At 36.0% G+C, this 17424-nt stretch overlaps 1 protein-coding gene across 2 annotated transcripts; it reads right to left on the reverse strand.

The window, feature by feature from the left end:
- Nucleotides 1-277: 277 nt before the first annotated feature.
- LOC113691741 (protein RRP6-like 2) lies at nucleotides 278-16038 on the reverse strand. Of its 2 annotated transcripts, none has more exons than XM_072053889.1 (14): nucleotides 15220-16038; nucleotides 12705-12860; nucleotides 10202-10360; nucleotides 10052-10135; nucleotides 6150-6229; nucleotides 5953-6003; nucleotides 5153-5261; nucleotides 3319-3401; nucleotides 3103-3148; nucleotides 2767-2854; nucleotides 2485-2654; nucleotides 1608-1778; nucleotides 1429-1524; nucleotides 278-1029 (listed from the first exon to the last, which is right to left on the reverse strand). In XM_072053889.1, exons 1-14 carry the CDS (start codon nucleotides 15835-15837, stop codon nucleotides 412-414), a joined length of 2529 nt encoding a protein of 842 aa, XP_071909990.1. In that variant the 5' UTR covers nucleotides 15838-16038; the 3' UTR covers nucleotides 278-411. The 2 variants fall into 2 exon arrangements, with proteins under 2 accessions (XP_071909990.1, XP_071909989.1); XM_072053888.1 differs by having other exon boundaries at nucleotides 1608-1928.
- Nucleotides 16039-17424: the final 1386 nt, after the last annotated feature.

The raw sequence follows: 17424 nt of genomic DNA on the forward strand, positions 1-17424 counted from the left end.
TGTGCTGTTAGCCTGTTACACAGGACAAGTTCTCTAACCCAGTAGTGCGTAACTAGACAGACTTCAAATCTCTAGCACAACTCTTCCCAAAGCTCAGATGGACTGCGAGACACATTGCTGCACTTCCTGCATTATGAAGTGTGGCACCTCGCAGAAAACTATTTCAAATGTCAACGACTTCTTAACGAACAAGATGGCCTAATGCTCATAAAAGCACCTGCCTGTATCAAGAAGTACTTGTGTATCCTTGACAAACCAAATGAAACTAGGCACAGCATTTGAAATCTAGATAATAGATAATTTTATATCGAATTCCAGCAACTAAATCATCTAGTAAACTACATGGGTTTCAATTGCTTTACAATGGAGAGAAGTATTAATCAATTTTGACCTGACACTCCAGGCCCAGAATCAGCGGAATGTTGCAGTTCGATTTCCTGACGCTGGAAAGGCCTGGCGCCTCCTACCCTGTGGTAAATCTCTTGTCCCATCTTCCTTCTGTGATTTCTTATCTCCCTTGGTAAGCCTACTCCTACTATCCTCAGCCTTTGGACTAGGATCTTCCCTGAAAATTACCTGCTTCTTTGCTGCTTCGTAGTCAAAAGGCTTAAACTGGAGTAAGCCCGCACTTTCTTGGGGTTTCTCAACAAGTTTGCCATCCCTCACTCGATTGATTGAGGGAAGGCACTTCTGGAAACTTGAAGACAAATCAGATAGAGACATAGTATCCTCTCCCTCTCCCTCTTCCTCTTCCATATCCAAGGTAGAACCTACAGCATTGTCCTCCTTATTATCCACCACTACATTCACAGCTTCAGTGCCATCATCTCCTGATTCAACATCAGATCCAGCTCCCAGCAATATGAAATCTTCCAAGTTTGAACTATTTGACACAGGTTGTCCATTGTGTAAAGTATCCACTAGTGCAGCACGTTCTTGTGCAGCTGGCTGCAGCAGCTCACCACTGCTTGGAAATGCATGGAATGGAAGGTTCACCGAGGACTTGATCTCTTCCAGCTTTTGATCTTCCTGGTGCTCATATTAATTACAAACAAAAAGAAATGAGTCTGGCTGAAAAGATAAGATATCTGAACCACTACATGGGCAAACACTTTTAACAAGATATCAGCAAATTTATGCAGAGCTTCAACTAAATCATCAATAATTGAATACCAACTCAGCTAGCCTATGACATTGGAAAGTCCGACATGCCATCACATCCGATAAGCTGCCAGTGAATGGGTACCATACAAACTAAACATGTGAACCACAAAAACCACAAACACGCCATGCACGTGCACATGCAAACACCCATACAGACACAATCACAAATACACAGAGGTGTACCAACATTTTTAGAAAGCGTAGATAATTACAACTGAGCATCAAAACCAATTACTTCGGAGAAAGCAAACTATTACAAATTACCTTTATATCAGGATGGAGCTTTCTTTTTGTAGAACCTCCTAGCAGGGCCCCAAAACCACGGCTTGGCTTCTTCAGAACCTGAATGCTGGCTCCAGCCTACAAGAAACAAAATATGGTAACAATACTGTTACAGAAAACAATTGTAGCTTATGAGGCAACGTTTTTATCGTGGTATCTACCTCTCCAGAAGATTCAGATGCACCACAGGCTGCTGCCCTTGGGATGGCAGCAGTGTAACTATCAGCTGCACTATTTATGCTTCCACTTTCACCAGGAGACTTGTGAATTGCCTGTGAATTTGCTGTAATACCTCCAGTTGAACATCCTGGGTCGACCAACTTGTTTTCTTGCTGTACAGAAACCATTGAATGCCCAAGCATGGTGTTAGATGATAAAGTCCCAAGAGTAACACCTTCAGCATCTCCAACAGTTTTCAAAATCTCAGGAGCTTCAGAGGGCAAAACTTCATCTACTTCAGCAACTAAAATATTTTCAGTTGCCTGAATTAATTGGATATCAAATTACTAAATCACAACATACTGGATTACGAGAATTAAGTGTGAATCAAAAGCGAGGTGCAGAAGAGCATATTCATCCATATTGCAAGCTAGCATTTTTTTAAGAAAAACAAATGCAGGTTGACACCTGAATTCAAAGTGCTTTTAAGTACCACAGCGCTGTTCATTAATTCTGAATTTTCTCCCCATAAATGGTTAAATTAGTCCAAGCCCACATTAATAACAACCGCACGAGAAATTGTGTTGAAAAAAAGTACACTTTCCAAAACCAAAAGAAAGCGTAACTTAATCTTTGGAAAATACCCTTGCCTTCCCACTTGTCCACGCCCCATTCAGAATTCTATTCAACACTTGAAAGCAGATAGTTTCAAAATTTTCAGCAAATGTATCAACAAAAGAATATTGAAATAACACAACTGATTCAGTTGTGAAGCTTCAGATTACAACTACTATACTATGAATGAAATAAAAGATAAAAACATCATAACATCCCTGTATGATAGAAAAAAATTTATAGCTTAAGGCAATGAAGTCTTACTCTTTCCACATGCTGTTCTTTTAGCTGCTGAGCCGCAACTTCAAATGCAGCTGCATTTTGCATGGAGTGCCTAATGATGCTTAAAACAGAACCAAGATTCCGCTCGATATATGGATGCTTTGATTTTAATGATCGCTTCAATTTGCTAGTCGTGAGAGGCATCTGTTTGGCTTTTTGTATTGGCAAAAGAGGATGAAGAAAGTTTGACATGTATCAGTAACTTTGTTGGCAACTCAGCAAACCACGTTTTGAGGAGACTTAAAATAATCAGTTTCCACATACCAATTTCAATAAGAGTTTTGTTTGGCAATACATAGCCAGTACTCTCATCTTCGGCACGGGCTACAACATCCCTCCATTCACATAGACCCTGCAAAGGATTTAATTATAGTGTAAGGTAACCCAATCACATGTTAAAGCCCAGAGAGAAATTAATCATTAATTAACTGAAGATGGGAGGAAAATCCTGAAAGAACCACACATTAAACAAGAGAGAGAGAGAGATGCTAGCACATACGTGCTAACTGTGACTGGATCAGTTACAACATTACAAGGCTCTAGAATGATGGTTACTTTATCTCATTGGAGAGAAGACTATGAAAGAAAGCAATAACTTACAGCAACAACAGCAAGCTGCTGAGCATTAAGATCAGCACCCTGTAACCTGCATTACAAAAGGTAGGCCATGCATAACAAACACGGTAATACAAGTAATGGCAGAAACATGGACATTTTCCTGATGAACACTCAAATCTAAAAAGCCATATTAGAAAAATCAATAAACTTTCATCTAAAGCTTATAGCCACACTAATATCGCTAAATCCAGAACATACCCATAGATATGAAGATATGAACGATCGGTCAAAAGCTCCTTCTCATAAAGCTGCATGCAGACATCGTAACTGCGCTTGTACACCTGAGTGAACAATCAAACACAATTAACAAAGATGAGAAATAACTGAAGTCCATTTTCAATAAGATGAAAGTGTTGAATAGCTCAAGACATATCATTGGGTATTGAGATAGCAGTTAAACATTTCTCTCTCCCTCTTTCCTTGATGACTCCACCATTTTACACTCAAATACCAGAAGAAAAAGAGGGCAAACTGTCACATGCTGGGGGATGGTTTTAAAGAAGAAACTTGACAAATGTGAGCCTGAACATGGCTAAAAGATGCTTCAACACATCATTCTTTGCTCATCCCAATAAAATACAAAAAAGAAAAAAGGCTGAATTCATACAACTTTACGTAAGTTGCTACAAATTATAAACAATAGCAGACAGTTACCCTTACCAACTTCTGAAGACCACCTTTTGCCTTTTCTTCAACAAGCTAATTTACAATTACTTTATTTTACTCGAGTTTCTAATTATCTTTTTGCTAAAAATTTTGCAAATTTAGAAAGGATTAATCATATATGCACTGTCACTGGAGATTTTTTTTTACACTGACAGGTGTAGATGCGCCACATGCGCAAAAAGTGAATATCAAATTTGAATAGAGCTAATGAGGCATGTATCTTACCCACCTAGTGAAACTAAATTCTAACACTGACTTTTTTTTTTTTTTTAAGTTCATTTAGAACTAACATTTCATGTTCTAGAAAATGACACTCTCAGATGCTTGACGTTGGAAAGTACACTAGTTTTTGTCAACTGTGATTGTCAGAAAATACAATCCGTTAATATGTGATACATATCTGCAGATTACATTTGAAACAAAATCATAAATTGTGTTATCACATATATAATATTATACCAGTGAGTAATTTACAATAATTACTAGAGCAGATTGTATGATTGCAAATGGGTGTGATACCAGTGTGATACCATTGCAAATATATCCATCATTGTCACCTACAGTCTCAGTAGTCCCATGCATACGCTCTTGGGGAGAACTTTGCAGTTTGACCAAATATTTGCAGATTCTTCTGGAACAGTTAACGAATGCCCACCTTAGTTAGCCAGTTACAAAGCAAGCACCTATTTGGCAAATGTGGGGATGACAATGCCACTATTAGTTGGGATTTCCTGCTTCTACGGCATATCTTCCCATACTTCAACATCAAAACCTAGACGTGTTCTTTATTGCCCATCAATTATTAATCCCCACGTGGACCATGGAAGTGTTCAATTCTCCACTAAGATGCAGGACAATTTAAAAGAAAAGTAGTATAGTGTCCTCCATTTCTTCTTTTATGATTTTCAGGTAGTGATAAGGATGAGATCCAAGATGCATTCACAGTACACAAACTCCAGAGAAGAAAAAGAAAAGATTAACAATTATATTTTTCTTAACACCAAAGTATTTGGTCAATCTGTTATATTTTCCAAATATCTTTATCTACAACAGTTTATGAACTAAAGGCTATGTACTTTCCAGTAAGATATCGAGAATTAATCTGATTACTCTGGGACACAGTTGATCAAAGGTCCAGTTGATCAAAGGCACTGCTCAGCCTTAAACAAAACATTAAAAATACAGGTACAATTCCTCCTCAGATGAAATGCCAATCTGATTACATACCCCATGACCAATAGGCCTTTATCCAACATGTTATTCCAGACAAATATAGAAAACAGAAAATTGATAAGCAAAAATAGCAAATGGTAACCACATCTTGCCTTTCTCAGGTAGCCAATGAAGAAAATAGAAAAGGGCCTACCTCTTCGAGAGGAGGATTGACATCTTCAGTCTCACTAGATGCTGATAGTAGCTTCATTCTCATTAAATCATAGATATACAGAAGGTAGTGTGTATCTTCTCTCGCATATCTATAAAATTGAAGTCACAAATCAATACCAACATATATTGGATATCTGAGATCATATGAACGTAGAAGAGAAACAAACACGGTAATTATGAAGCAGTAATTCTACATTTAACATTTTTTAGACAGGGAAACTGGAATGGGGGAAGGAGAGATTAGAGAATACTAAGGTTTAGTTAACCTCTCTTCATTATCAGGTCCATACTAAATAATTTACAGGCAAAAATTGAAACCTGCAATGTAGATTGAGGAACTAAGACCCTCAACAAAGGAGAATTTACATGCCATTACACCTAAAAACCGACCCTGTATTTGCAATTCAAATTATCATTTGGGTAGCAATCATAAAGACGAAAGGATGCCATATACATGGATAACCAATACCCAATGCTTCAAGGAAATCTTAAAAGAAGATATTACATGGGTTAATTTCGGGAAGTAGCAACTGGGCCTTTCATGTATTGTTCACATTGAAAGTACCTTAACAGTTGTGTTCCAGCTAATACCTTGCTGACAAAAAACCAACTTAGAGACACAAACAAAACAATAAGCTCAACTTTACTGCTGATAGGCAAGAATGAACCAAATAGCAGAACTGACTAAAATGTCTAGTCTTGATAACTATTGTGTGTCTTACACGGCAACACAGCTTAATAAAGGAAAGGAATGACCACATATCCCTTTCACAGACGTACCTGAGCATCTCATGAGGAAGGGGGCGTAGTCTCCAATCAGCATTTTGGTATCTGTAAAAGGTATGCTGATCAATCTGAAGGTATTATCAGATATATTTGTGCTGGAGAAAGTAGGGAGGGAAAAGAATGCACAATTCTAGGGCACAAAATCATTTATGCTGCCAAACATTTGCTAGCTGCAAGTAGTACATGCTTACTCCTTATTTGCAGTAACTCCACAGAAATGGTGCAACAAATATTCCAGACTGTTCCTTTCCAATTTCAATACCCTTGAGGCCTATAAAAGAGAAAATTCTACATCAACACTGTAAATAGAAAACCTAGCAAATTTTTATCATAACAGGACAATGATGAGGTCGCATAAAGGTGGATCAACGCCATATTCTACTGGGATTAGGAAATCCAAAAGCACTCAATGTCCTTTTCATCAATTTTTCTTTTTTTTTACTATACATATTATTACAAAGCAGCAGAATTTTACTCATTATTTCTTGGCATGTAATTTGAGAACCATTAACCATCTTTTTGCTTACTTTACAAGAACTAGAGTACCAGTAAACCAGAAATCAAAGAAACAGAAACAACTTAGAGAGTTTAAAATTGACACCTAAAATCCAGAGATTCATTCTCTAATACATCTTAGTAACTGGATCATAGCACCAATAACAAAAGAATTAACATACCAATCAAGGAGCTGCTCATTCAACAGCATAGGTGCAGAAAATGGATTTCTAATTGCACAGCCATAAAACAGATTGACGTTATAGCACCTGGAAATCAAGTGAAGAAACTAGCTTCTAGAAGTCGCTAAAACACTAGCTTCTAGAAGTCGCTAAAACACGTAAAACAACTGAATTGAAACAATAGCAGCCTCATTTGAAGTAAGAATACATCAATTAACTATATTTATGTTCATCGTAGTTCTATTCCCTAAGTAGTAGTAATTTCTAGACTTTTAGGTCCTAAGGATATTTTGGACATTTAATTGCACACAAAAATAAGTCATTCTAGGTAGAGAGATTAATGAACAAAGATGAGTTTTCTTGGTGTACTAGTTTTGTTCTTTTCCCCCTCGTTTTCCTTGCATTACTGTTCACAGCCCCATGATATCCCATTCCCATTCTTCATCTAGCACTAGTGGTCAAGATCTCAGCTATCTTGTCCTACATCAGTTTGGTATCCACAGCCAAAACTTTCTTCCTCCGCATCAGCCATATTTTTTCTTCCTTTATTTATATGGTCAGGTAGATGGCCTGATTTTTCATCTACCACATCAGCATAATTGTTTCATGTTATGATGGCTTAGGTCATCCTACAATATTCTATAGATGGCTGGCTTCTCTGGGATATTTCTTCAACTACCATAATCTTGCGGATTGTAACAAAACCTATTTGCCAAGCAAAGCTGGTTGGGAGGGCTAAGATGTAGTGGTCTATTGGTCAGACAAGATGCAATGCAACACAGGACATAATTATACTTGGAAGGAGATGAGAGGCGTACTCTAAGAAGACTACCTGCCCTCTTATCATCATCAAAAGATATTCTTGCAGAAAACAACATATCTTAAATGGGAATGTTAAAGTTTACTCCACTATCACATCAAATCCAAATTGCATAGGAACCTCTCACAAGAAGCTGGCAGTCTTACACTTCTGTAGCTTCAAACCAGGATGTCATGCCATTTGGACAGCAAGAAGAACACTCTTTCCCATTTATCCAACAGGCAGAAACAATAGAAAGTCAGATTCTGGTTAATGCTCCTCTTACCAAAGCTGCAAATATCATAACGTTTTGGCTGCTGATGAATTTCCAGTGAATTAAAACTATACCTAAACTTTCAGAATTGACCACTGACCTTGACAAGTTTGTCAAGAATATGGCAAAAGTGGCTCTTCAAAATTTTGAAGATAGAACTAAGATGGACGCAGGCAAGGATTCTCTTGTGAAAAAAGTTTCAGAAACTAAGTCTATGGGAAGCCTTGTTACAGCCAAGGAGAATGAGTTTAACATAACAGAGTATACGAATGAGGACGTGGTAGCGTCACATGTTCCACAAAAAATTTCTGTATTTCACTCCAACAATTGACTTTGTCCTTGGCAAGAAAAAATCATTTAAAACTGCAATTCTCCTTTCTACTTGTTTCAGACCCTCAAGTTCTTTATTCCACAATTCTCTAAAACTCAAGGGCGAGTTTTTTTCCAACCAGGAGAGAATGGCGCATTCAACACAAATTTTGAGCAAACCTACACCTAATAATTTTCATGCTTTTCCTCGAACATCAAAAAGCCATCCTGTTGAAATTAGCAGCCTTATTGGGAGGAAGATTGCGTCAATAGAAAGGCATCACAGTTTCATTCTGAGTTTTAGTAGTCTCGAATTATGGATCTCAAGGCTATTTCTCTTTTACTTGTTCACACAAAAGTTCCAGCAATCGTGTCATGATTGTCTTTTCTAATTATTTACCATATAGGGAAGTTCCTAAAAAGTTCTATAAATGCTTGCAAAAAATTAATGTTTCTACTTTGTTCAGGGCAGAGTCAGATTGATGAATAACGATTTGAGTTTTCTTAATTAATTGTGTGATTTTTTCTCCTTATTCCTCACGTTACTGTTCACAGCCCTGAAACATGCCTACCATTCTCCCGTTCTTCCACTAGCACTAATAGGCTAGATCTTACCTATCTTTTGCTCCATCATTTATAGGACCTCATATGTGGTAAAGCTCTTGCAATGATAACTCATATCCCATGCATCCAGCGTCAGATAAGATGCTACTTTCCACGAACATAATGATTTGACCTTCTTACATGCAAGGCTTTCAGGCAGGTAAAATCTCCACCTTTTTCTGTGACCCTTAATCTAAGGTATCTACCCACCCTAGAATGCAATAATCAATAAACCTGGCTATATTTCCTCAAATCTCTGAACAATCACTGACCATTTGTATCCGAAATTCATATTATCTGAACAATCAAAGATTCAGATCATACAATATTCACTCACACTACCTGAAGATGACTATCAATCCAGGGCACTCATTCTTGGGGAGCATCGGAAAGAAGAGAAGAAAAAACGGGGGGCAATGCAAGATAAATGAAACCTAACGCATGGTCAGCCCGCTAAAACATCAGTAAGCCCTTCAAAGAACTTGTGCACCCATCTGTTTTAAAACATTAATACCTTCTTACTAACAGAACCCATCTCTTCAAGCCTTTTGATGTTAAACTAAATCAATTCACAGAGACGAAAAAAGTGAAGAAAGACCAAGTACTATTACACCAGTTGCACCTACCTGCAGCAGCACCAAATATTGTTGGCAACTAAAATTAAGTCATGTTACAAACTTAACAAGGCATTAGAACCCTTCACATTTTTTAGGGACCAAAATGCCAACTTTTCATAGCAACCCCCAAAACATCCTAGTTATCTTGGTGAAATTCTTTTGTCCAATCCACCTTTTAAGTTCAAATGCTTTAGGTTCCAAGTTACATTTTCAATTCAAAACAATTACGTGAGAACTCGTCCCCTTAAAAACTATTAGTTCCCAATCATATAAAGAACACAAGTTTGAGTTAAATATGCAAATGCTCGAAGACTGAAGTAATTTTTTTCATATGTCACCACATAATTCTTCTCCTTCCAACAAAGTAGGTACTATTTCAACATTAGAAGCTCTTAAGGGTAAACCATTGAAAGGTAGTTCTATAAAAAGAAATTAGGACTACAAATTTAACCATGATCCTATAAAGTTAAATAGTACTAAAAGATAAATACAATTTTCAAAGAAATTTCAAATAGGACTAATTGGTAATTTTGAAAAATGCATGCCTTTGATTCCCATAAGTACCATAGTGACATAATTACTCAAGCCACCATGACGAAAGGCACAATCGAAAATCAAGACAAACACACATGATAAGTAACTATTTCTTACTGCCTGGTTGCTATAAGAGATCCCAATAGGAAAGGAATAGCGAAAGTTATCAACAGATAGGCCATATTTTTTGACAATATCACAAATGTGCGCAACTTGAAAACCCAAGAAAGAAATTCAAATAAAGACCTTGGTTCAAAAAATAGCAGCTTAAGCCAACAACCTGCCCAGTGTCAAACAAGTTGCAGACATATATGCCAAAGTCCCGCTGAAGCCATATAATATCTCGATCTGCTCCATGCATCACCTAATAAGCACAGTAATATGTCAAGAGTGCTGCAATGTCAGAGTGAAAAACATCCAGAAACTTCACCTTTTTCTTGTTGGAATCTTTAAAAGCTTCCCTCAAATATGGGCCAACATGAATGCGAAGCTTAAGCGTGTCTATCACAAAATCCTCACTTCTGGTAGATATTTGCATTAGGCATGTAAGTCCTTGAAAAGAGCGGTACTGATTATGTTCCAGATCAACCTATATATGAGGCACACCAAAACTAGTGCTTAATTATGAAACTGATTACAAAAATGCGCTTATAAGAACATACTATAACATCTAAACATTTAAAAGCTTGCTAAAATTTTAACACTGAAAAACTGAGGTTGATACAGAAAAAAATGGTCCTCTTGAGGATGTGCATGAACATCGAAACAACTTGAAATTAAGGCAATAATAAATATCCTAAAGCCTCTATACAAGTTTTTTTTTAAAAGGATAATGAGAAGGTAAAATAAAGCAAAAATTAATCAACAAGCAAAATAAAAGATAAAGAACCCAACTATCCAATTCTCTTTAGTAACGAGTCACTAATATTAATCAGGAATAAGTGCAGCTCAAAGTCAGCAAGAAACATGCACACAACACAAAAAATTTTATCCTAAATACCAACATTAGGTGCAAGTAAATACGCGCACAAATTTCCAAAATAATGAATTTGACAAGTGATCAACCATTCTCAAAGATGACATGACAAAGCAAGCACCCATATTTACAAAACTGAAAGAACAGAATAGCCTCCCTGTGTGCTTTTTTAATGCATACGAGTATGTATACATATATCTTTTTGACATGTAGCTCATTTCACAGCAAGGTAGTTTTCAGGCGCAGCCTCAAATAGAACCATCTAATGTTGAATCTGGAAGGTGTAGACAAATCAATATAAAGCCAAAAGTGTAGAAAACTGAATGCCCATGATCAAAGAACCATGCAGAAGCTGAAGACTCGGAACAAATGTCTAAGACCCAACTTTACCCTTGGCAGAAAATGGCACAGACGGTTCATGTCTGCTTCTGTTTGTTATTGTGAAAAACATTTGTATCCAAAAAGGAATCAGTTTCATGCAAACTTAATACAGACAGAACATCTCTTGATATCCATCCTAAGAATAAAATCCAAAAAAAAAAAAGCAAAACTTGCTTTATCATTTTATTGAATTCAGTTTACCTTCTTTAACAAATAATTTCAGTTTAAATAAAATAAAGATATGATTCCTATCTGGCAGGACAAAAGAAGTTATTAGACAGCTGTGTCGTAATACTCAGGGAACCATGCCAATTAGTAATGACTTATTAGACACTATGGAAGCTATTTTCCTCACCATCAAAATGTAATCTTTGGAATAAAAAAAAAGATTTGCTATTTTAAAAAACTGAGACGCAAGATATAAACAACCAAACCATAATATTCATCTTTCATTCTTATCCCTTTAGAACTCCCCCCCCCAACCCCCAAAAAAAAAAGGCCAAGCACTATACTGATCTTCTTTCTTGACCTTTTCAAATAGATCTATTAAGTTTTCGCCCATTCAAACCTCCCTCATAATCATCAAACCCATTTGAAACGAGATTAATACAACAAATTCAGCAATAGCCCCTTATGTGAAATTCAACACACAACAAGATTATTCAAATTAAGCATTGAACAATCCATCATAATATACAATCTTCAAACTATTCTAGCTCCATATCCCAACATTTGTGGGGGTTAAAAAACAACAAACACAAAGTATTCTTTGTACAAATTACACAGCATTATATAGCTTTATAGGGGCACAGTATAGGCTATCATTGATCCTAAGACAGTCTACAGTTGAAACACTGCAGCAACCAGTAATATTCAATGTAGCAGTCAAAACTTTTCACTCTTGGGTAAAATGAAACTCAGGTCTTACACAGATTCCACAGGTTGGGCACAAGCATGCTTCTAAACATTCATATAAAGCCAGACATGTGTAGCAGATTATGTGAATAAACTGTCCCACAGGAAAGAAGAAATGCAGGAAGCAGACTTGGATGTGCGATACCGAGGCAAGTATTAATTCTTCTAAACCCAGCAAGGTCCAATTATTTTTCAAACAAGTACATTTTCAAAGACTCTCGTACTATTCCTTCAGGAAAGAAGAAATGCAGCAATCAGACATGGATGTGTAATACTGATGCAAGTATTAATTCTTTAAACATCAGCAGGTTCAATTTCTTTTCAAACAAGTGCACTTTCCAAGACTCCCGTACTATCACATTCCCCTAAAGTTCAACTCTTTCAGCAATCTTGCAATGAAATAGGCCAAACAAATACAATAGGACTAAATAGACACTCAGGGAAAAAATAAAACCAACAATGAAGGGTACCAATTCTCACTTGGAAACGAGAATTGAAGAGCATCAAAACCAACAATGAAGAGTACCAATTCTAACTTTAAATTCAGAACTCGATTAAAAACTAAAAATATTTTTAAAACAACCCTCAGTTTCAGAGTCTGAATAACATGTCCTTAGTAACTAACAAGTAGGAAGAAAAATCATCATGCTCAAAAATTTACCGCGAACTCATCTGCAACTTTCAACTTGGCAGCTAACTTCTTCAAATCTTTGACATCTTCTACAAGCATGAAAGGCGTAGACTCTAGTGGATGAGGTTTTACAGGTGTGACGTTGCTGGTACTTCTATCAACAAAGTCCAAGAATGAATGATTCTCCTGCATACAAGAAAATATGAATTAGCGTCCATGTTTTCACAAACATAGATCAAGCAATAGTGGCCCAAAAACATGGAACTCTAGAACTGAAATCAACTGTTATAAGCAAAACCACCAAGTATCCTCATAAAACATCAAGTCCAAGAACTTCAAAACCTAGATGAACTCAGCCAACTAAACATAAAATAAAAAGGAGCATTGGGAGTATATAAAGACTTTGTCCCATATCTAAGCATGGCGAGCACTAAAAGGCTAGAGGCTAGATTTTTTGAGCAAAATGATATGCAAGTGGATTACATACCAGCTTCCATGGCAGAGCCTACTTTATTGTTCTCCTGGCTGCTTCAAAAAAGTTACTTTTGCGACAGCAGGTAGTAAAATAATAAGATATCCTCAATTTAGAATCCCAAAGAATTTCCAGCAATCCAGCAGAGTAATAATGAATTTGTAACTAATGCTTCAACTTTCAGTGGCATATTATATCACTAGTTCATCCACTAATGTAATTAGTTAATTTGGCAATTAAGACAGCATCAATTTAGCAACTTTTTCTGCATACAAATTGAAGACCTCCAACTATTGGAATCCAACTTCTGCACAATCCCAATATCCTATAAAGCTCTGCCACAAGCCCCAAACTCTTTACTTTAAGCAATCAATATACACAAGCCTAACTATTTTCTAACTTAAAATCTCAACAACTAAGGACACTACTTACATGCATTATTATTTTAGGAAAAAAGACTACCATTCCAAAAGATTTTGAACAATTTGAGGATCACACATTCCTAAAATTACATTAACCTCTACTTTGGCTGTTTCATACAAACTTAGATAACAGGAATAAGAATCCCTGTAACAACGAACACAACAGGCAAAAAAGGAGTGTCATGATACCAGACAGCCACGCAAAATCTGTCAAAAGTGAAAGTCACTGCACTTAGAAGATATGAGCAAATTAGAAACAGGTAAACTGCATATAAGGGAGACTCAACAAAGATGCTATCAAGAAAGACCAACAGAAGGATGAAACTGTAATAACAAAACCCGCTACTTCAATTCAAAGCAACAACATAAAGCTGAGCCATACTAAAAGGTAAAAGTCCAAAAAGCACATGAAAAGAAATTAGTATAATAGGATCCCAGAGGCATTAAATGGGAGGTGACCTACAACAGGTCAAAAAGTCAAGACTTAAAAGTGGGGTTACATGGATGCAACTTACATAACTTAGTAAGCAATCCCTCAAACATTATAATTGATTGACAGTACATCAAACATGTAAAATGATAAAGAAACATTTGTAACTTAAATGCTTTGAAAACAAATACAATGTCATAGCCCGCACAACTAGCCTTTCCCATCTAGAGGGAAAGTCCCAGAATGGGTTTAACTTCATGCTAATTGACACAGAATACCCCATCGATCAATAAGCCAATAGTCACAGGCAACCACAAAAGGAACTTTAAAAATAGCAAACATTGAAGACATTTTACAAAGGAAATTTCACTTTCTGACGATACAAATTGAAACAGACCTAACTATTGCATCATTTACTCCACACCAAAAATCTGATATACCAGATATCTTAATTCCAAACAATCATACCGTTTGGACCATTGAAACCCATATTACATATCCTTTGCCACAAGGCATCTGTGAGATGGACTGAAATGTAACTCCTGCAAGTCCTCTAAGACCCAAAAACCTAACTTCCATATAAAGAGTTCACCACATGCATGAATAAGACCAACCACCTTTAGTCTCAATTTTTCTTCTTTTGAGAACTGTACCATGCTCATCCATAGTACTTCCCCTGTCAATAAAATTTACACTTAAAACTTGGACCCAAACAAAGAAAATGGATAATTTATAACTTTGACATAGTTAAATCTTCTTGATATACCAGCGTATACATAGATGTACGTGAGATTCTACTTAGTCTTATTTCCTGAACTAAATGGATAAGCACCAAAACATGATTGAGCATCTAAATTTAGGAAACCTTTCTTTGCCATCTGACTGTTCTACTATACACTACAACCCAAGCAAGAAAACATCAGCAAATGATGGCTGAGTGCAGCATCTTGTGCATATCTAGAAGTATTAGCATTTGTATTTGTTAATTTGCTCTTATTTATCTGCTACAGAGGAGGAAGAACGCAAACATATGAATTGATATCCAAAAATTGACACTTCAAACACGTAAATATAGGTTCCAACAAATCCAAGAAACAAAGAACAAAATGTGCTCAAGACAAAATGAAATAGCAAAATCCAAGAAAGAAAGCAACCTAATAATCACATGATGAAAGATATGCACATCAATTATCACATAAAAAAGTTGAAAACCTTACTCACCAAAGGATGAACAAAACGGGAACCATCCTCACTCCTCTGCAACCAAACATGCTCAAAGGGCTGATTGGAATTATTCACAATAAACTTATACTCATCCTGAGGCCTCGGAATCGTTGCTATATGAAATGGCACTTTAGGCTTGGGCTTCACAGCCACCTGCACTCCTCTGACCGCTTCTTCACTACCACTAGTCACTCCTCTCCTATTCTTCCTCCCCTGTACCACTTGAAAGCCACTCTCCTCACCTCTTCCTACGCGAAATTCATCGAGTGAGGCATCAAGCTTCTCCAAAACATCATCATTGATGTTCACCAACCAATCATACGCATCAATATCATCAAAATCCAAATTCCGCGGAAATTCCAGCGCTTTCCCCCACAATTGCGACGAAACACCAATTCTCTCCAGCAAGCTTTTCGATTTATCGTCAATTTCTTTGATGGGCGTCTTGAATTCATTGAAATTTTTGTAGAAATGGAAGTCTTTCTCCGAAGGAATGCCCCTAGAAGACCCCGATAACTTAGCTACTGATGATGGTAACGGACCCTTTATCGCTATATCGCTTAATAAATTTGCTACTGTTTTGGAGGATTCTTCCTCGGATGGTTCGACTTCCATTTCTGGATTCTGTCGATGGAATAAAATCACGACGATAGAAGAAGAAAAGGCATGGTAGGGTTTTGGAGATTTTGGGGGAGTTCGGGGGTTAGGGTTTTAGGATAAAACAGTAACAAGTGATCGTTCTTGTTTGGTAGTGGGTGCTCTGCGTGTTTTTAAGCATACTGCGAGCAGTAGTTGTACTCTTCTATTTCTCATCTCAGTGGAACTTTTTTCAAGCGGTGGATGGGGACACCAAGTGGAGTAAAGAACGGAGGGGCTTCTTTGGCACGTGTGAGCACTTGGAAAAGCACGTTGTATAATTTCATGCAAATTTTTTTATAATTGGTATTTTTGAAGGAATAATTTCAGAAACCTCTCCTAAGGTTTTCAACAATTTCACTCGACTCCATTGAAATTTATAAAATTACACAAACCTCTCCTTAGGTGAAGGTTTTAATAATAAAATTAGCTCAATTAGAAAAAATAACATTAAAAAAATACTTTAAACAGAGAGATAAAACTTTTATTTCTTAAATACTCCTTATGCATGTACATAAATTGTATTAAAAAAAGAATAAAAAAATTAAAAGTTAGAAATAATCAATACACACAGTTTCGCCACTCAAAAAGTTCAAATTTAATAAGTTAAACAACACAAATAAACAACAAAACTACATTAATGATCATAAGATTCAACAAAATAAACTAGTGATATCTTTTAATATGATGTTTGTTATGATTCTTTTGATTTTAAAAACCTTCTTTTGGCCTGTATTTTTCCTTCTGCCAAAACCCTTCTTCTTACATTATGTACAATTGATTTCTGGTTATTGTCAAATTTTATCAATCACAAAATAATGTCATTAGATTTATTAATTGATGTAGTTTGTAATTACAAGTGATCGTTCATCATCAAAGAAATTTTCAACAGTTATTTCCATTAATTAGTTACTAATAGTTAATTAGTGCTCTTATCACTTAATCGTTAGATATTAGTAAAGGAAAAAGGAGGGAAAAGAAAGACAAAATTAGAAAATTTTTCTTTTCAAAATCACAAGAGTTGTAGCAAACATCATGTCAAAAAAAGATGACTAGTCTGTTTTGCTAAATCCTCTGATCATTAGTGTAGTTTTGTTGCTTATTTATGTTTTTAATTTATTGAATATGAACTTTTTGAGTGGTAAAATGTGTGTATTAATTGTTTCTAACTTTTAATTATTTCCATTCTTTTACTAATACAATTTATATACATGGCTGAGGGGTATTTATGAAATAAAAGTTTTTTCTCTCTTTTTAAAGTACTTTTTTAATGTTACTTTTTCTAATTGGACTAATTTTGTTATCAAAATCTTAATATTAGGAGAGGTTTGTGTAATTTTACAAACTTTAGGGGAGGCTAGTGAAATTGTTAGAAACTTCAAGGTGATTTATGAAATTATGCCTTTTTTAAATATGTGAGATTTTTTTTCTATATACTTCTTTTTTCTTTTCTATGTAGTAGGAACGGTTTATACTCCGTTTCGGTTTGCTATTTTGGGGGTGGTTTTTGAAATATTTTAGTGTAATAGTGTATATAAAAACTTTTTACCATAGATGTTTTTCGTG

The sequence above is a fragment of the Coffea arabica genome, chromosome 6c, assembly GCF_036785885.1.
Source record: "Coffea arabica cultivar ET-39 chromosome 6c, Coffea Arabica ET-39 HiFi, whole genome shotgun sequence".
NCBI lineage: Eukaryota > Viridiplantae > Streptophyta > Magnoliopsida > Gentianales > Rubiaceae > Coffea > Coffea arabica.